At 36.4% G+C, this 20,153-nt stretch overlaps 4 protein-coding genes across 4 annotated transcripts; all 4 read left to right on the top strand.

Moving 5' to 3' along the window:
• The first annotated feature begins 1,803 nt into the window (after positions 1–1,803).
• LOC309688155 (extracellular calcium-sensing receptor-like) lies at positions 1,804–7,318 on the top strand. The gene is made up of 3 exons (XM_082503642.1): positions 1,804–1,877; positions 4,428–4,551; positions 5,023–7,318. The coding sequence occupies exons 1-3, from the start codon at positions 1,869–1,871 to the stop codon at positions 5,925–5,927; spliced, it is 1,038 nt and encodes a 345-aa protein (XP_082359768.1). The 5' UTR covers positions 1,804–1,868; the 3' UTR covers positions 5,928–7,318.
• A 646-nt stretch (positions 7,319–7,964) lies between these two features.
• Positions 7,965–9,574, top strand: LOC309687005 (vomeronasal type-2 receptor 1-like; the record flags this gene model as incomplete). The annotated part of the gene is made up of 2 exons (XM_082501675.1): positions 7,965–7,973; positions 8,523–9,574. The coding sequence occupies 2 exons, from the start codon at positions 7,965–7,967 to the stop codon at positions 9,363–9,365; spliced, it is 852 nt and encodes a 283-aa protein (XP_082357801.1). The 3' UTR covers positions 9,366–9,574.
• A 160-nt stretch (positions 9,575–9,734) lies between these two features.
• On the top strand, positions 9,735–11,631 carry LOC309688156 (extracellular calcium-sensing receptor-like). Its single transcript, XM_082503643.1, has 2 exons — positions 9,735–9,988; positions 10,472–11,631. The coding sequence occupies exons 1-2, from the start codon at positions 9,868–9,870 to the stop codon at positions 11,383–11,385; spliced, it is 1,035 nt and encodes a 344-aa protein (XP_082359769.1). The 5' UTR covers positions 9,735–9,867; the 3' UTR covers positions 11,386–11,631.
• Positions 11,632–11,912: 281 nt separating this feature from the next.
• LOC309688132 (extracellular calcium-sensing receptor-like) lies at positions 11,913–15,118 on the top strand (the record flags this gene model as incomplete). Its single annotated transcript, XM_082503607.1, has 6 exons — positions 11,913–11,938; positions 12,085–12,367; positions 12,555–13,367; positions 13,448–13,675; positions 13,793–13,919; positions 14,199–15,118. 6 exons carry the CDS (start codon positions 11,913–11,915, stop codon positions 15,116–15,118), a joined length of 2,397 nt encoding a protein of 798 aa, XP_082359733.1.
• Positions 15,119–20,153: the final 5,035 nt, after the last annotated feature.

The following is a 20,153-nucleotide window of genomic DNA, read 5'->3' as shown; positions in this document are numbered from 1 at the left end:
GCAATACTTTTGTAAATAGTCAACGGTGCAATAGACTCAATACTTGAAATGTGCAATTCACTTGTATTTTTATTTTTATTCCTATTTATTCTATTTATCCCCTTCGTATATTTTATTTATATTGTCTCTGTATTTATATATATGTGTGTGTGTATAACTCTGTAACTTCTGTCGGTGCTGTGCTTTTTTGGAAATCGAATTTCCCAGAGGAACCCACCCGAGGGATTAATAAAGTTCTATCTTATCTTATCTTATCTTATTTTGGGTTGTCTAGACCAAAATACTAAGTTTAGCTCCACAAGGGCCTGATATCCACTTACGAGGACATTATACTGCCTCTGTTTTATCAAAATTTAAAACAAATGTCTTCATATGTGGCTCTCATTTTTCTTAGAAACAAAAATCGGGTAAAAAAAAAAAATCTGGTGAATCTTGGTTTTACATTCATCGGGTCCCAATCAGCCCAAATATCAAAGAGAAATTAGAAATGCATGCCATGGAAGAGTTCGGGACTTAGGAGGTTAAATTACATATGTAAGAATGCCTTCAGGAGTTTGAAAATACAAAATGAAATGAAAGAAAGGACAGTTTTGTACTTCTTTGTAATAAATTCAAAGGAATGCTAATGGAGGTCTAAATCGACTGACTCAGGAAATAAACCATCAATTCCTAACAAAATCAGTTTGCTTTCCTGAAATCCAGTATTCGTATCTTTTCATACATTAACCTTCATTTGGCTTTCACCGTTTTCTACTGTTACAAATCTATGTTTAAATACATGTTTAAAAACAAATGTCCAAGACAACATGATGTTTCAGTGAGATAAACTATGTATATATTTTAGAGGTTTGCAAAGCAGGCTACAAATGAAAACCCTTTTTTGTTTGCTTTTTTTCATTTGGGTATGTCTCTCTTCTGGGTTTAAAAAAATATATAAAATGTAAACAATGATTTCATTTATTAAGGTAAAAAAGAACCCAAACCTACGTGACCTTACATGAAAAACTAATCCCCCCTCCAAAAACACTTTATCTCATGTAAATGTTGTAATTAAAGTCATGATTTGGGGCTTGTGTGAGTTGCAATAAATATCAGATTTCAAAATGAGCCAGAAGTTCAAAATTTTAGAACGAATGCTTTAGATTTTTTTTTGAAAATTGACTGTATGACTATGGTGAAATTTTACTGACTCTAATCTTAATTTCCATTATGGTTAAGTAAATTTAACAGTTAACGTTTTAATATTTGATTGAAAATATATTTTCTGATATTAATTGTATGTCTATAATCTAAAAAATCTATGTAAAAAATAAAATTTCACTGTTCAATTTCTGATTGTTGTCAATTATAAACTAACCTTGTATATAATAGTGAATATACTAAAATTTCCCCAGGAGTTGGTGAAATAAAAAAATAAAAATAAAAAGGAAGGACAAAGCAAAGCAGATTAGATAAGAAAAACGTACTATTTTTTTCATTTGGGTATGTCTCTCTTCTTCCTCCACCTATAGGTTGACAGAAATGAGTCATCACTACTCCATTATTTCTCATGTTACTCCAAAAATGCATAAATACCAGTTTAAGATTCAAATGTATCTAAAGGCACATGTGATGCAATCCAGTGTTTTATTTCTCACTGACAGCATGACATCAACGCATAGCTGGCCACAGCAGGGTTGGGCAATTTTACAAGTGTTATTGGTGGTGTCTTTCTCTCAGGCTGATGAACAAGTATGCAGGCAAATGGGGGATCCTGAAAACCCCCAACTATCTCAGGATGGTAATATGGTATTAGGGGGGATCTTCTCATTTTACAGCAGTTGGAAAGACAGAATGGACACCTACTTGCATAAACCACTGCCACTGCAATGTACCAGGTATGTGAAATACTGAGTATTAAGATAATCGTATATGCTTTTGTCATTCCACTGTTTCTGGTTTAAAGATAATTTGGTTTTAATTCCATATTTAAAATTGAATCAAGTTTGAATTTCAGAGGCTTCCAGTTTGCTCAGGCTATGCTTTTTGCCATTGAGGAGATTAATAATAGTACAGACCTACTGCCAGGAGTCTCTCTAGGCTACAAAATCTATGATGAATGTGGCTCCATTGCAAGAAGTGTAAAAGTTGCATTGGCATTGACTACCGATAATACAGTTGTTGCTGCACTATCCAAGACGGCATGTACCAGACCTTCACAAGTGCAGGCCATAATTGGAGAGACATCTTCCTCTCCTTGCATGGCAATAGCTACTGTCCTTGGACCATTTTATATACCAATGGTGGGTGAGATAGCTAATAATAAATATTTGTGGCAAAAAATGCAAGTGTGAATGTTCTACTTAGGACTTTTTCTTTTAGATCAGCCACTTTGCCACATGTGCTTGTCTCAGTGACAAAACCAAGTACCCATCCTTCCTCAGAACAATACCCAGTGACTACTACCAGAGCAGAGCCCTGGCCCATTTGGTCAAGTATTTTGGATGGACTTGGGTTGGAGCTATTAGAAATAATGATGATTATGGAAATAATGGCATGGCTACATTCACAGAAACTGCACAGCAGCTGGGCATCTGTCTGGAGTATTCTGTATCTTTTTTCAGGACAGATCCATCAGACAAAATACAAGAGATAATTGACATTGTCAAAACTTCAACTTCCAAGGTGATTGTTGCCTTTATGTCACACATGGATATGGATGTGCTAATACATGTATTATCCCAGCATAATTTGACTGAATACCAGTGGGTAGGTAGCGAGGGCTGGATAGTTGATTCTCAAATAGCTGCAATGGATATACATCACATACTGGATGGTGCCATAGGCCTTTCTATTCCAAAAGCACATATCAGCGGCCTGAGAGAGTTCATGCTGGATGTGAAGCCACTCAATTCATCTAATAATGGACTGTTTACTGAGTTCTGGGAGGCATTATTTAACTGTAAATTTAGGCAGTCAGCATCATCAGCAAACATTCAAAGAGAGTGTACTGGAGATGAAGACCTGACAGGAGTACAAAACAGCTACACTGATATGTCTCTCATGCCTATCTTTAACAACGTCTATAAAGGAGTGTATACTGTGGCCCATGCACTTCACAATATCCTCAAATGTAATAAAACATGTAACAAAGCTGTTCCGCTAGACCCATTCACGGTGAGCTTTTTAATAACTTAAAGTATAGTTTTAACATTACACAATAACAATCAATAAAAAAAAATGTTTTTATATATATTTTTAAAGTACATTAAATTGATATTTTTTGTTCTTTTGCCAGTTACATCTCATCTTTTTGCCAAATTACTGATGGGTAATTAAATAAATTAATGCCTTTTTATAGATTTTACAGCACATAAAAAACATTTACTTCAAAACAAAAGAAGGAGAGGAGGTTTACTTTGATGAGAATGGAGATCCAGCAGCAAAATATGAAATTATAAACTGGCAGCCAAGAGAAAATGGCGTTGTGGAATTTGTAACAGTTGGTCTTTATGATGCATCTTTAGCTCCAGAAAAACAGCTGCATCTGCAAAACAAGTCTTTAATTTGGGCAAGAAACTCAAAGCAGGTAAGGTATCAGTGTAACTAATTTTAATAATCAGTAATTCCATTTTAATAAAATAATTTGGCACAAGGCTTTTAAACTGTAAATATCAACACTTCACCGAGTTCTTTCGATTCCTCAGAGGCATCCAATGGAAGACAAAACACTGCTCAGTAGACCATTTAACACTTTATTACTTCTAGATGGGAGATGCGTCCTGCATGACACGTTGCCGTGGATCTCAAAATGGTGGTGTGCCCCTAACAGGTTTATTACAGAAGCTCTCTCATTCTAGTCTAAACAACAGTGTCTCAGTAACTTTCCACTAGAGATGGTCCCCTCTTATCTACATTTTGCCAGGCAAGCGTGAGCGAGTCTACAGCTTTCTACTCCCCAAGGACACATGGTCTAATGCCTTTATTTTTCAGGGCTGTGTCCACTTAATACTATACTATATAACTTCATAACCCTTATTAATAAAAAGTATGGCATTATTGAGGCACTGCAAATTATTTAATCACAGCAAAACCTATATGAGCTTTAATGTTCCATAATTCATCAAAATTAACAATTTATGGTTGCAAGGGCAATATTATACATACAGTTGTTGCTGCACTATCCATGACGGCATGGGTCATCTTTTCTTCTTCTTCCTTTTTGTTTTTTGTTTTTTTCCCTTCACCTGGAGGAGACCGTCACACCCGCCCACACCAGGACCTCGTGAAAAACCTCAAATATTTCCTCCCCCGTGATTCGACCCAAACTTCTGACGCTCGGCGTTTTTCGGTGCTGAACTTAAAAAAACAAAAAACAAAAAACAAAAAAAAAAACAAATTAAGAAAAAAAAATAATTTTTTTTCTCATAATGCTTCTGTTCATGCAGGTTCCTGTGTCAGTTTGCAGTGAAAAATGTCCTCCAGGAACACGTAAAGTTCTCCAGAAAGGAAGGCCTGTTTGTTGCTATGACTGTATAAGATGTGCAGAAGGAGAGATCAGCAACATTACAGGTTTACTATAATATTTAATGTAATCTTTTGCATTTTTGTTACTAGCTTTGCCACAAAACATAAATGTCATGGTTTGACATTTGGCCATGTTAAATCTTTGTTTTTCTTCTTGATTAAATATAAGTAATTAAATTAAAAGTATATGCAACCAGACATAACCTTAATAATTTGCATATCGATAGAAATTTTAATCAACATTAATGTCCTGACATAATGCTTTCAAGAACATTCGTCATGTGCTCAATGGTATTCTTATGAGTTTATTTAATAGTTAACCAAACTAAATTATGACTGAATCATAGTACTGTTGAATGATCATGTAGTTGTCATACTGTTGTGATATCTTTGTGGCACTGTCCATCAATTATCTGTTATTCAGGTCGAGCTATAAATATATATATATATATATATATATATATATATATATATATATATATATATATATATATATTTCATTTTATTTTTTGGCAGATTCTGTCACCTGTGTGAGATGTCTCCCTGAATATTGGTCAAATGAGAGAAGAGATGCTTGTATAAAGAAGGAAGCAGTGTATCTATCATATGAAGAAATTATGGGAGCACTGCTCACTGCAGCATCTGTATTTGGAACATGCACAACTGCTGGTGTGGCGCAAATTTTCTTCAAACACAGAAAAACTCCTATTGTCAGGGCAAACAACTCTGAACTGAGCTTCCTGCTGCTCTTCTCCTTAATTCTGTGCTTCCTGTGTTCTCTGACCTTCATTGGTCAGCCCTCTGAATGGTCCTGCATGCTCCGACATGTAGCATTTGGCATCACCTTTGTCCTCTGTATCTCTTGTGTTTTGGGAAAAACAATACTTGTTTTAATGGCCTTCAGAGCTACACGTCCAGATAGCAATATGAAATTGTTTGGACACACACAACAAAGGCTGTGTGTTTTGGGATTCACTCTTATACAAGTTGTCATTTGTATCATTTGGTTAACAAGTTCTCCTCCATTTCCATTTAAGAATTTTAAGGAATTCAAAGATAAAATCATCTTAGAGTGTGCTCTGGGATCAGCTGTAGGGTACTGGGCTGTGCTTGGATATATAGGAATCTTGGCCATTTTATGTTTCATTTTTGCTTTTCTGGCTCGGAAACTACCCGATAATTTCAACGAAGCCAAGTTTATTACTTTTAGCATGCTGATATTCTGTGCAGTATGGATTACATTTATCCCAGCATATGTCAGCTCCCCTGGGAAGTTTAGTGTTGCTGTAGAAATATTTGCTATACTTGCTTCCAGTTTTGGACTGCTATTTTGCATTTTCATTCCAAAATGTTATATAATTTTACTGAAACCAGAGAAGAATACCAAGAAGAACATGATGGGAAAGAAGGCACCCCATTAATTTGAAATTTGTTGTGTTTCATTTTGGTAATACTATATAAACAGCACAATTGCGCTACAGTTGCCTTGGGGGATATTGCAAAATAATGAGTCATATGATAATTTTTCTGGCCGTTGATATTTACATGTGCATAAGTCATAATGGCAATCTGTACTGATTTCAGCAAACTGGGAAATAATTATTGGGCTTGATTGCTCAGTATGTATCATCAAAGGCCTGCCTAAACCAGTTACTTGAGTATGAACACACAGCACATAAGAAGAGAGCCTATAGGAAACAGCTGATATTCATGGTCAGATGCAGACAGAGTGGGATTAAACCCAAAAGCCTACAAATGAAATCATCTGCTAGGGCCACCAAGCAAGAAAAATCCCACAAAACAATGGCACACTCCAGTGTTTAGTTCCTAAGGCCCAAACTAAGCAATTTTGTGTGAGAGGATGGGTGTGAATTAGACATTAAAGACAGTAGACAAATTCTGGCTAAACAAATAACACAAAACAGAAGAGGTTCTTCATCAAGCCAGGACTGTGCAGTCTACTTTAGCCTATTTGCCAGTAGTCACTCTTTTAATGATGAAGATGTGTATATCCTAGAGATGAATTTGAGTGAGGAGTTAAGGAGTTAATTTATGTAAAACGGAAATATCCATCTCTGAACCAAGGAGAAGGCCTAATATTAAATCTTTCACTGTTTTACAATGCTGTGATTGCAGCCATTCCCAACCCTATGGTAGCTATGAATAAGGGACATTACTTATCACCAATCATGAAACTGATCATGTGGATCATTGTTATGTGATGGTGTTAATTGTCATGTAAATGTACTGTTCATAAAGTTGGGGAACTAGCAAGCAATGGGGACTGGGGGAGTCAGGATGAGAGTCAGGATGAGTGTTGAAATGTTTCTCCCAATTATAACATTGCGTAAAGATGAACAGAATCACCTTTCTGGGATTTTTCATAAAAATTATCCCAACTCAGGACCTTCAAAGACTCTTGAGGCAAATTTGTGATTTGTTGAGTGGCTTAAAAAAAATATGACCCCATCTTGATTTTTGTTTTTTTACATATTCTTCACACCTCTGGGTTTAAAAAAATATATAAAATGTAAACAATGATTTCATTTATTAAGGTAAAAAAGAACCCAAACCTACGTGACCTTACATGAAAAACTAATCCCCCCTCCAAAAACACTTTATCTCATGTAAATGTTGTAATTAAAGTCATGATTTGGGGCTTGTGTGAGTTGCAATAAATATCAGATTTCAAAATGAGCCAGAAGTTCAAAATTTTAGAACGAATGCTTTAGATTTTTTTTTGAAAATTGACTGTATGACTATGGTGAAATTTTACTGACTCTAATCTTAATTTCCATTATGGTTAAGTAAATTTAACAGTTAACGTTTTAATATTTGATTGAAAATATATTTTCTAATATTAATTGTATGTCTATAATCTAAAAAATCTATGTAAAAAATAAAATTTCACTGTTCAATTTCTGATTGTTGTCAATTATAAACTAACCTTGTATATAATAGTGAATATACTAAAATTTCCCCAGGAGTTGGTGAAATAAAAAAATAAAAATAAAAAGGAAGGACAAAGCAAAGCAGATTAGATAAGAAAAACATACTATTTTTTTCATTTGGGTATGTCTCTCTTCTTCCTCCACCTATAGGTTGACAGAAATGAGTCATCACTACTCCATTATTTCTCATGTTACTCCAAAAATGCATAAATACCAGTTTAAGATTCAAATGTATCTAAAGGCACATGTGATGCAATCCAGTGTTTTATTTCTCACTGACAGCATGACATCAACGCATAGCTGGCCACAGCAGGGTTGGGCAATTTTACAAGTGTTATTGGTGGTGTCTTTCTCTCAGGCTGATGAACAAGTATGCAGGCAAATGGGGGATCCTGAAAACCCCCAACTATCTCAGGATGGTAATATTATATTAGGGGGGATCTTCTCATTTCACAGCAGTTGGAAAGACAGAATGGACACCTACTTGCATAAACCACTGCCACTGCAATGTACCAGGTATGTGAAATACTGAGTATTGAGATAATACATACTTGCTTTTGTAATACCACTGTTTCTGGTTTAAAGATAATTTGGTTTTAATTCCATATTTCAAATTGAATCAAGTTTGAGTTTCAGAGGCTTCCAGTTTGCTCAGGCTATGCTTTTTGCCATTGAGGAGATTAATAATAGTACAGACCTACTGCCAGGAGTCTCTCTAGGCTACAAAATCTATGATGCTTGTGGCTCCATGGCAAGAAGTGTAAAAGTTGCACTGACGCTGACCAATGGTAATGAAATTGTTGCTGGGCAATCTGAAAGACCATGTACCAGACCTTCACAAGTGCAGGCCATAATTGGAGAGACATCTTCCTCCCCTTGCATGGCAATAGCTACTGTCCTTGGGCCATTTTATATATCAATGGTAGGTAGAATAGCTAATAAAAATATTTGCAACCATGCACATTCAACTGTCAATGTTTGACTTTTTTTTCTACTTAATTTCTTCACCGTTTGTGGCAAAAAATGCAAGTGTGAATGTTATATTTTGGACTTTTTCTCTATTAGATCAGCCACTTTGCCACATGTGCTTGTCTCAGTGACAAAACCAAGTACCCATCCTTCCTCAGAACAATACCCAGTGACTACTACCAGAGCAGAGCCCTGGCCCATTTGGTCAAGCATTTTGGATGGACTTGGGTTGGAGCTATTCGAACCAATGATGATTATGGAAATAATGGCATGGCTACATTCACAGAAACTGCACAGCAGCTGGGCATCTGTCTGGAGTATTCTGTATCTTTTTTCAGGACAGATCCAGCAGACAAAATACAAAAGATAATTGACATTATAAAGGCTTCAACCTCCAAGGTGATTGTTGCCTTTCTGTCACACATGGATATGGATGTGCTAATGTATGGGATGTCCCAGCACAATTTGACTGAATACCAGTGGGTAGGTAGTGAGGGATGGATAGTTGATTCTGAAATAGCAGCACTGGATATACATCACATACTGAATGGTGCCATAGGCCTTTCCATTCCTAAAGCACATGTCAGTGGCCTGAGAGAGTTCATGCTTAATCTGAAGCCACTCAATTCATCTAATAATGAATTGTTTATTGAGTTCTGGGAGGCATTATTTAACTGTAGGTTTAGGCAGTCAATATCATCATCAGACATTCAGAGAGAGTGTACTGGACATGAAGATGTGACTGGAGTTCAAAACAGCTACACTGACATGTCTCTCATGCCTATCTTTAACAATGTCTACAAAGGAGTGTATGCAGTGGCACATGCACTTCACAACATCCTCAGCTGTAATAAAACATGTAACAAAACTGTGCAGCTAGACCCATTCACGGTGAGCTTTTTAATAATTTCAATTATAAGTTATCACATTACACAATAACAATCACTGATAAAAAAAAAATGTTTTCACAGTTTGAAAAAATAATTAATTATCCATGTCCTATAGCCAGTTAGTTTGCAAAGTTTTTCTCAGGTAATTAAATAAATTAATGTTGTTTTATAGATTTTACAGCACATAAAAAACATTTACTTCAAAACAAAGGAAGGAGAGGAGGTTTACTTTAATGAGAATGGAGACCCAGCCGCAAAATATGAAATTATAAACTGGCAGCCAAGAGAAAATGGTATTGTGGAGTTTGTCACAGTTGGTCTTTATGATATATCATTAGCTGCAGAAAAACAGCTATATCTGCAAAACAAGTCTTTAATTTGGGCAAGAAACTCAAAGCAGGTAAGGTATCAGTCTAATTAATTACAATAATTACAAATTCAATTTTAACAAAATAGTTTGGCACAGGAGATATAAACATCTATTGGCTCTAGTATTAAATACATTTCATTAACATGGCTGTAAGGGCAATATTATACATGTTTTTCTCATAATGCCTTTGTTCGTGCAGGTTCCTGTGTCAGTTTGTAGTGAGAAATGTCCTCCAGGAACACGCAAGGTTCTCCAGAAAGGAAGGCCTGTTTGCTGCTATGACTGTATAAGATGTGCAGAAGGTGATATCAGCAACATTACAGGTTATGTTACAAGTGTTATATTCAGTGTACACTTTTGTATTTCTTTTGCTCACTGTGCCTCAAAACAAAGATTTTATCATTGCTTGGTTATGTTAAGTTCTTGCTTTACTGTTTGGGTTTTACTTTCAGGACTATCTGTCATGTAAGACTGGAACTGTTTTGAATTTATTTAATAATTAAGCAAAGTTATTGTATGGTGCCTATGTCTAGAGAAGTAGAGGTGTACACTGGAGAGATGAGGAATGAAAGCCAGTGGAAGCGAGTAAATGAAAGAGGGATGGGTGTAAAAATGAAAATTCAAGGAGTAGAGATAGTGAAGGCAGATGAATTGAAATACCTGGGATCAACTTTCCAAAGCAAAAGACGGTGCAGAAGAGAGGTGAAGAAGAGTGAAGAGCCTGTATGCAGTGGTTGGAGATGAGTGTCGGGGTGATTTGTAATATGTTGATATTTTTTTGGCAGATTCTGTCACCTGTGTGAGATGTCTCCCTGAATATTGGTCAAATGAAAGAAGAGATGCGTGTATAAAGAAGGAAGCAGTGTTTCTATCATATGAAGAAATTATGGGAGCACTGCTCACTGCAGCATCTGTATTTGGAACATGCACAACTGCTGGTGTGGTGTTAATTTTCTTCAAACACAGAAAAACTCCTATTGTGAGAGCAAACAACTCTGAATTGAGCTTCCTGCTGCTCTTCTCCTTAACTCTGTGCTTCCTGTGTTCTCTGACCTTCATCGGTCAGCCCTCTGAATGGTCCTGCATGCTACGGCACACAGCGTTTGGCATCACCTTTGTCCTCTGTATCTCTTGTGTTTTGGGAAAAACAATAGTGGTTTTAATGGCCTTCAGAGCTAAACTTCCTGGTAGTAATATGATGAAATGGTTTGGGCAGACACAACAAAGGCTCTGTGTTCTTGTATTCACTCTTGTACAAGTTATCATATGCATTGTCTGGTTAACAATTTGTCCTCCGTTTCCATTTAAGAATTTTAAAACATTTAAGGACAAAATTATTTTAGAATGTGCTCTTGGCTCAGCTGTAGGGTATTGGGCTGTTCTTGGCTACATTGGACTTTTGTCTGTCTTATGTTTCATTTTTGCTTTTCTGGCTCGGAAACTACCCGATAATTTCAATGAAGCCAAGTTCATTACTTTCAGCATGCTGATTTTCTGTGCAGTATGGATTACATTTATCCCGGCATATGTCAGCTCTCCAGGAAAGTTCAGTGTTGCTGTAGAAGTATTTGCTATACTTGCTTCCAGTTTTGGTCTACTGATTTGCATTTTCATGCCCAAATGTTATATCATCTTACTGAAACCAGAAAAGAATACTAAGAAGAACATGATGGGGAAGAAGGCAACCCATTTATTTTGAAAAATGAAAACAATGTTTTCTTTGTATTTGTAACATTTCTACATAATTGTTAACCAAACTGAATAGATGGTTCTCTGAAGTTACTGAAATACCTGTCCAGTCATAGCATGAATGCAGTATATCGTTGAAAACAACTGTGATTAGATCATATAAATATATTAGCCTTATATTGTATGCCACATGAATTATACAATATACTATAATGCTAATAAAACTGTGATCAAAACATCTTTTGCCTAAGGTGTGCATATGTCTCTAGAGGCTACATTGAGCCATGACAACTTAAAAAGTGTATAAAGCTCCAGTATGAACTGTAAAGCTGATTGGGGTAATGTTCAGGCAACAGCAGAGATATGGTATTATTGAGACTGCTACTCTTCATTCTATTACTGGAGAAAGGAAATTCTGCATGTCAGCTGCAAGGCTTGGCACAACCACCTGAACTAACCCAGGATGGGGATCTTATTATTGGAGGCATTTTTTCATTTCGCACAGGCCAGGATTCTGTAACTAACACATTCCAGACAATGCCAGAATTTCGAAAATGCAAAAAGTATGTATTATTTATCCTATATCCTACTTTATACGAGAAATGTGTTAAATTTACATTTCATTTGAAATAGTTTATGCTTGTGTGTATTTTGTTCTGCATTGGAACCTTTAACATAAAGTTTTTGTTACTTTTATTAATAATTACAGCTTTAATTTTAGAGAATTTCAATTTGCTCAAACAATGATCTTTGCCATAAATGAAATCAACAAAAATCCCCACATGCTGTCTAATATTAAACTTGGCTATAAGATTTATGATAACTGTGGAACCATGGACATACTGAGAGCAGCACTGACACTGCTGAGTGGGTTAAATAGACAACTCCGTGAGGACACCTGCACTGAGACGGTGCAAGCAATCTTGGGACATTCTGGATCAAGCCCAACTATTGCATTTGCACAGGTTGTTGGAAGGTTTCAGATACCTGTGGTAAGTCAAAGAAAACAAGTCATTGAAGTATAATTTCGCTTTTCATATTGCACTTTTGCACCTCTACAGTTCTCTTGCAAAATTGGAAGAGTAAAATTATAGCTACAGGTAATGCATAAGCCTAAAATGGCAATATTTAATGTTTGCTCTGCCAATGCTATTCAGATATTTGTATATTTCAATGCAGATCAGCCATTTTGCCACCTGTGCCTGTCTGAGCAACAGGAAAGAGTACCCTACCTTTTTCAGAACTATTCCCAGTGACTACTACCAGAGCAGAGCTCTTGCCAAGCTTGTCAAGCACTTTGGATGGTCCTGGGTTGGGGCGTTAGCTGTGGATAATGAATATGGCTTCAATGGCATAGCAGCATTTATCCAAGCTGCAAAAGAATATGGAGTGTGTATTGAGTATTCTGAAGCATTTTCATCATCAGATCCACCAAACAGACTACAGAGAATAATAGAAATCATTAAGCAGTCCACTTCCAAAGTTATTATGGCTTTTATGTCTCACAGAGAAATTAAATTGCTGGCTACTGAGCTGTACACGCATAGCATTACAGGACTCCAGTGGATTGGCAGTGATGCATGGATCACAGATCACTCTCTGACTGACAGTGAGGGACACAAAATCCTGGTGGGCTCATTAGGCTTCACCAGCCCTAAAGCTAAGATCTCAGGGCTAGAGGAGTATCTAAAGCAGCTCTACCCCTCACAGTTCCCCGATAGTCAGTTTGTTAGGGAATTCTGGGAAGAAGTGTTTAACTGCTCTCTCAATAGAACTGTGAACACTCAAAAACAGCCATGTAGTGGCCATGAGAGCTTGCAAAACATTGAATCACAGTTCACTGATGTGTCTGAGCTCAGATTTACTGATAATGTCTACAAGTCAGTTTACGCAGTGGCTCATGCTCTCGACATGCTGATCAAATGTGATAATGATCAACTGTCCTTTTCTAATGAGAGCTGCATTGACCCCAAACACATTAAACCATGGCAAGTGAGTGACTGTCAGTTCATTCTGACAATATGATAAGAGTTGAAATGCTTAATTTAATTTCTATGGAATTTCATTTTTAGGTCTTACAGTATCTTAACACTGTAAATTTTACAACAAAAAAAGGGGAAAGGGTGTATTTTAACAAAAATGGTGACACCCCAGCAAGATATGAACTTGTTAATTTACAGTTTACAATTCGAGGAACAATGGAGGGAAGAACCATTGGCATTTTTGATGCGTCTCTTCCAGAGAGAAATCAATTTGTCATGAACAACATCCCAGTTGTCTGGGGCAATGGGTTGACTGAGGTAACATAGAAACTGAAGTTTGAAATCTTCATATAAATATTAACTTTTATGTTTTTTAAATTCTTATTTAACTATAGAGATAGTACAAAATGAATATGATTGTTTTTATGCCTGTAGGAGGTGCCTGTGTCAGTGTGCAGTGAGATGTGTCTCCCTGGAACACATAAGGTCCTTCAGAAAGGAAAGCCAGTCTGCTGTTATGACTGCATACCCTGCCCAGAAGGAGAGATCAGTAATGTGACAGGTGAATAAATAGCAAAAGAAACAAAGAAAATTAAGCAGCTGGATACTGTATTGGTAAGACTACACACCTTTGGAGTGGGAATTGCAAGTTCAATTCCCACCCACTATCCAGTAAGGGTCCTGGCTAGACCATCCATGCTGGAATGGCGCGGCTATGTCTGTAGTCTGACCGTAGCTCGGACACAAGCATTTCACTACATGTTGTACTCTGTATGATTGTGTATGTGACAAATAAAGGTTGTTTGTTTGATAATTCCCTACTTTATTTTTAATTTTGCAGATTCAATACACTGTGCGAAATGCCCACCAGAGTACTGGTCAAACAAACAACGAGACGCCTGCATCCCCAAAGAAGTAGAATTCCTGGTATATGATGAAATTCTAGGGTTGGTGTTAGTGTTATTTTCATTGCTGGGAGTTTTTCTAACTATGGTTACGACATTAGTCTTCTACTGTCACAGAGAAACCCCAGTAGTAAGGGCAAACAACTCTGAGCTGAGCTTCTTGCTGCTCTTCTCCTTAACTCTGTGTTTCCTGTGCTCTCTGACCTTCATCGGACGGCCAACCAAATTGTCCTGCATGCTGCGACACACAGCATTTGGCATCACCTTTGTCCTCTGCATCTCTTGTATTCTTGGTAAAACAATAGTAGTTTTAATGGCCTTCAGAGCTACACTTCCAGGGACAAATGTGATGAAATGGTTTGGCCCTCTACAGCAGAGACTCACTGTTCTGGTCTTTACTTTTATACAGGTTTTGATATGCATACTTTGGTTAACAATAAACCCACCTTTTCCTTTTAGGAATTTACTACTGTATAAGGACAGAATCATTTTAGAGTGTGATACAGGCACAGCTGTAGGGTTCTGCGCTGTTCTAGGATATATAGGATTTCTGGCTATATCATGTTTTGCAATTGCATTTTTGGCTCGAAAGCTGCCTGATAATTTTAATGAAGCAAAATTTATAACCTTTAGCATGCTGATATTCTGTGCAGTTTGGATCACATTTATCCCCGCCTATATCAGCTCACCGGGAAAGTTTATTGTGGCTGTAGAAATATTTGCTATTTTGGCTTCCAGCTTTGGACTACTTTTCTGCATTTTTATACCAAAATGTTATATAATCCTGTTTAGGCCAGAACAAAATACTAAGAAACACATAATGGGAAAGACATCAAATTATGATATACAATATTAAGAGTTTAAATTCCAGGGCTGGGTTGACACTACACAATCTTCCTATAATGATTGTTAATGTGAATAAATGTCATATGTTGTGACCAGTCTGGCAAGTGAAAGACAGTAGAGTTACATTTGTGATGATTAGTCCAACCATGATGTTGCGAAATACACATTTTGTATTAAACTTACACTTAATTCTATTTGTTTGTTTTTAATTTATTTCGATCATCTAAACAATATACAAAGTTCATTTAGCAAAGTAAAGAAGAGAAAAAAATGCTATACAAAATAAAGGTAATAGATTTCAATATTGCTTCACCGTTCTGATTCAGTTACATATCAAAAAGGAGCGAGAAAAAGTGCAAACTTATTTAATCCCATCTCCACATTTTATGTGACATAACAAAATATATTGAATAAAGTACCCCTAATTCCCTCAAATATAAATCATGTGCTTCACCTTCACACAACATTGAGTGGTGTACCTCTATCTGAACTTTTGCTGGCATCTGCCTTCTCTTTCCCCATTCCTTGTTTAGGCCCATGTTATACTGCTCATTTAGATTGAACAGTACCTAATTGAAACATTAAGTTTTTTGATGGGCTGGATATCGATTGTTATATGCCTTACTTCACAAATATGTGCATTCATTCATACTTGTTAAACCTTGAAAATAATTTAACTTAAAAATTTAACATAATGCTAATCTAATACTCTCTCTACTAGTAAAACTGATAATGGCTACCCATACTTAGTTCATAAAAAATGTTAATAGGAATTGTTTAAGATTTATGTTGCTATCAACTTTCGAGAACGTTTTTATTAGGAATTGTTTTCGTTAATGGGGTTCAGTAATGACCAAACTTCTATGCTGAAGTTCAAATGAACAATGATGCAATATAAAATAAAAGATTGCACATACAAAAAAAACAACAACAAACAAGAAAAACTGAGGAAGGCAAATAAGTGCACATCTGTTTCAGGCATGACTTTATTACCCAATAGATTTATTCCAATGGGACAGCTGCACCAGAGTCCAATAAAGGAGCCGCATGGGATTAAAAACAGAAACAGATTGCTTCATCCTTTAACACAACAACAAGAGCAACAGGTGGCATATTCCATCAAGCAGAAAATAATAAGGTCTAATTTAGTTAACATCTGTGTCACAACATGTAACTGTTACATGTTTATTAAATTAAGTCTTTGTTTTGATCTCTTGCTCTCTTGCCTCCTTACTTTCCTCTGTTTGTTTATTTAAGGTATTATCTCAGTGCTACTGAACTGTGCTGTTCCTTGATCCATAAGTAATTTAATTAAATTTTATTTCAAACTCTTTTTCAAGTTTGAAAGTTTTTATTGCATTGTACAATATTAACATAGGTATAATGAAAAAGCTTTTGATTAATAAGAGAGTTCTGTCTTTGTGCTGGGAATAAGTTTGTGTCTTTAAGAGCTTAAATCAAAAGATTTTATAATATTATACCATACATTTTGAATTCACTGACAAATGTACTATAGTCAGTTTGTAGTACAGTACACACACACATACATACAATAGTAACAGCTGCATTTGACATCTTGCAGTGCCTTTACACCAAAAGAATACAAACTAAACAATCTATTTACTAAAAGAGTAAAATAAATGACAGCTTATGCTAATTCCAAAGTTACGAAACGTTATCCAACTGGTAAATATAATAATTGCTGCAAAATATGGGGCAGTGGAATTGTATTTGGCAATTTTCATGGGTATTTTTTTAAGGATAATCTAATACCAACAGGGCCTGTGTGAACAGAGGTTTCTTAGTTACTAAGTTAAAATAAATAAATAAAAATAACTTTTAAACTACAATGATAACCTGTTGCAATCCCATTCAATCAAATTATAAAAATACAAAAGTATTTTCTTGAGTTTCTTGAGCTGATTACATGGGATTGCACAGTAACAAATTTCAGTCCCTCTAAATTCTTTTACCACTTTTCGGTCACAACCCTAGAATGGGCAGTAGTTTCTATATTCCTTTGAAACAAACTCAGTCCCTCGGAATCTCTTTATTTCTTTATATTTTTGCAGACATTTTTGATCTCCAAAGATGGAGATTTAGCAAGGCATGAACGCATACATTTAACTCACATACGTTCAAGGATCGTGCAGATCATGCATTTTTAAGCAGCAGGTGTCTCTTTAAATTAAAATGTCACTTTAAATTTTGGGGTCTTCAGTACGGTGTACATTTTAGGACATCGTCAGGTCTCAAGAAAAAAGTTGTCAGGTATCAGACAAAAAATTGTCAGGTGTCAGTTCTCAAAAAAAAAAATTGTCAGGTATCAGACAAAAAATTGTCAGGTCTCAGTTCTCAAAAAAAAGTTGTCAGGTATCAGACAAAAAATTGTCAGGTGTCAGTTCTCAAAAAAAAAAATTGTCAGGTATCAGACAAAAAATTGTCAGGTCTCAGTTCTCAAAAAAAAGTTGTCAGGTATCAGACAAAAAATTGTCAGGTCTCAGTTCTCAAAAAAAAAAAGTTGTCAGGTATCAGACAAAAAATTTTCAGGTCTCAGTTCTCAAGAAAAAAAATTGTCAGGTCTCAGTTCTCAAAAAAAAAAATTGTCAGGTATCAGAAAAAAAATTGTCAGGTATCAGAAAAAAAATTGTCAGGTTTCAGTTCTCAAAAAAAAATTGTCAGGTATCAGAAAAAAAATTGTCAGGTTTCAGTTCTCAAAAAAAAATTGTCAGGTATCAGAAAAAAATTTGTCAGGTCTCAGTTCTCAAAAAAAAAATTGTCAGGTCTCAGTTCTCAAAAAAAAAATTGTCAGGTATCAGACAAAAAATTGTCAGGTCTCAGTTCTCAAGAAAAAAGTTGTCAGGTATCACAACTAGAGATGGACCGATCCGATATTACGTATCGGTATCGGTCCGATACTGACCTAAATTACTGGATCGGATATCGGAGAAAAATAAAAAATGTAATCCGATCCATTAAATATCACGAAAGCACCTCACAAAACTTGCAACACGCCGTAACTCACCTCAGAACGTTAGCACGTCGGAGCAGTATGCATCACGTGATAGAGCGGCTGTGGCATGTGGGACCTGTCGGTGGTCTGGATAGCATTTGGAGCTTCGCTAGCAACCCGGCATTTCATCTCCGACAAAGTTATCCCGAGAGAAGTAAAGCAAGTGTGTAAGTCCATCTCTGAATGTTTGTAAAGCATTCCTGCGTTAAGCTTAACAAACGATATATGGAGCGACTGCCTCTTCTTGCTGCTACTTCAATCATGAAACTGCTTAACGATCAGCTGATCGGCTTTTCTGTCGCTAGTCCGTGTCTCTAGTTTGCTTTTGGCCCACTTTGCACCAGAAAGAGGAAACCAGCGGCTGAACAACAGCAGCACGTTTAAGCTTGATCAGCTGTTGTTAGAATGTATTTAATATTACTTTCTACTCGAGGATCTTTTTCTACGTAGCTGACGCTGGTAACTGTGCAGGGGCGGATCTAGCAAAGTTTAGCCAGGGGGGCTGATAGGGCATTAACAGGGAAAAGGGGGCACAAAGACATACTTTTCTTTCTTATTCTCATTTAAAATGTCTAGCTTTTAATAAATAATTATCTGACACCCAAAGTTTTAATTTGATGTAAAATGAATAGAAGTCAATTACTGTATATAGTAACTATTAAGTCTAATATATATACCCTAGTAAGCTATAGTACTTTTTCCTTTGGGAAGGTACCATCTGTGCAGTCTGCAATTTTGTTGAAGAAAGATGTTGAATCTATTTAATATTTCTTGAAAAATAATTGATTTCTGTGCATTTTTTTTCACACTGCATCAAATTAAGGTTGATTACGTCGATTAAGCATCATGAGGTGGAGCGTGAGGGGTGGTTCCCTATTTTTTATTTATTTATTTTTGTTGTTGCTGGGAGTTGGAACCCTATTAGTTAGGTTGCTTAATATTTATGCTAAGTACTCTTTAAAATACCAGAATAGGGAGGATGGTGTAGGTTTAAGTTTATTAGATTGATCAGTATTGCTGAACTATGAAATATTTTTTTTTGCATACAGGTATAACAGAATAGCTTTAGTGTAGTTGTTGTTTTAAACTTGAGTATGAACTTATACAAAATGCAGCAAGATATTTAAAAAACAGTTTTGTTGATTAAAAAACACTATAACGGATTCATATCGGTATCGGCAGATATCCAAATTTATGATATCGGTATCGGTATCGGACATAAAAAAGTGGTATCGTGCCATCTCTAATCACAACACAAGGTACCATACAGAGAGAAAATCTTCCTGCAGGTGGCGGTGTTGTCATGTCCCACCCAATGAATGTATAAAAGATGGACAACACGACAGCTCCCCAAAAATGAAGCCAAAACGTCTCTATCGCCCCCTGGTGTCTGGCTGCAGTATATACGTCATAAACCCCGCCTCCCCCACGTTAGCGGATGGGACTGGGGTCAGACTAAAATAAATTTATTCTCCTCAGACAATTTTTTTCCAAAGGTTCTTTCTTTTGTTATCAATAGTTCTCATCACGCTGATTGATGTCCAAGAGGTCTCCTTTCCCATAAGTTTGATTCTAATTCCTAATTCCTACCACAGTGATGTTAAATTGGGGTGAAACGTCATCATAACAGCTTTGACTGGCAGCTGCAGTCACGGAGAAACTTGCGTATCTCTGTTAGGGAATAGCAGATAGAGCGTAGGCTCTGAGAGGAGGGCCAGCGTTTACGCTACGAAAACACGACCGAGTGTTTTAACCTGACAGCCTGAGGTGTTCTTCAGTAAACTGGACTACCCGACAGAAGGACCCAAGGCCCTGCTGCACTTTTTCGGTAAGTTAAACGTGTTTGTCAGCTAATCCGTAACTACCGTCCTTAGCTCGGTCCTGAGACCTAGCTAGCTAAGATGAGGACTCGGCTGTCAGGGTTCGTTTAGCTAATCTGTGCAGGTGAATGAATTTACACCGACTAAAGAAATCAAGAGAAACGCTCCGGGCTACTCAGTCACTAATTACTGTTACTGTACTTTCATTACAA

The sequence above is a fragment of the Aulonocara stuartgranti genome (assembly GCF_965226115.1).
Source record: "Aulonocara stuartgranti genome assembly, chromosome: 14".
Classification (NCBI taxonomy): domain Eukaryota; kingdom Metazoa; phylum Chordata; class Actinopteri; order Cichliformes; family Cichlidae; genus Aulonocara; species Aulonocara stuartgranti.
Note: the sequence above shows the minus strand (reverse complement) of the source record. Positions and strands in the feature narration are given on the sequence as shown.

Coding starts and splice junctions, on each gene's coding strand:
- LOC309688156 (XM_082503643.1), top strand. CDS start 9,868: ATGCCTTTGTTCGTGCAGGTTCCTGTGTCAGTTTGTAGTGAGAAATGT. Junction 9,989..10,471: donor CTGTATAAGATGTGCAGAAG/GTGATATCAGCA, acceptor TTTTTTTGGCAG/ATTCTGTCACCTGTGTGAGA.
- LOC309688155 (XM_082503642.1), top strand. Junction 4,552..5,022: donor AGAGATCAGCAACATTACAG/GTTTACTATAAT, acceptor ATTTTTTGGCAG/ATTCTGTCACCTGTGTGAGA.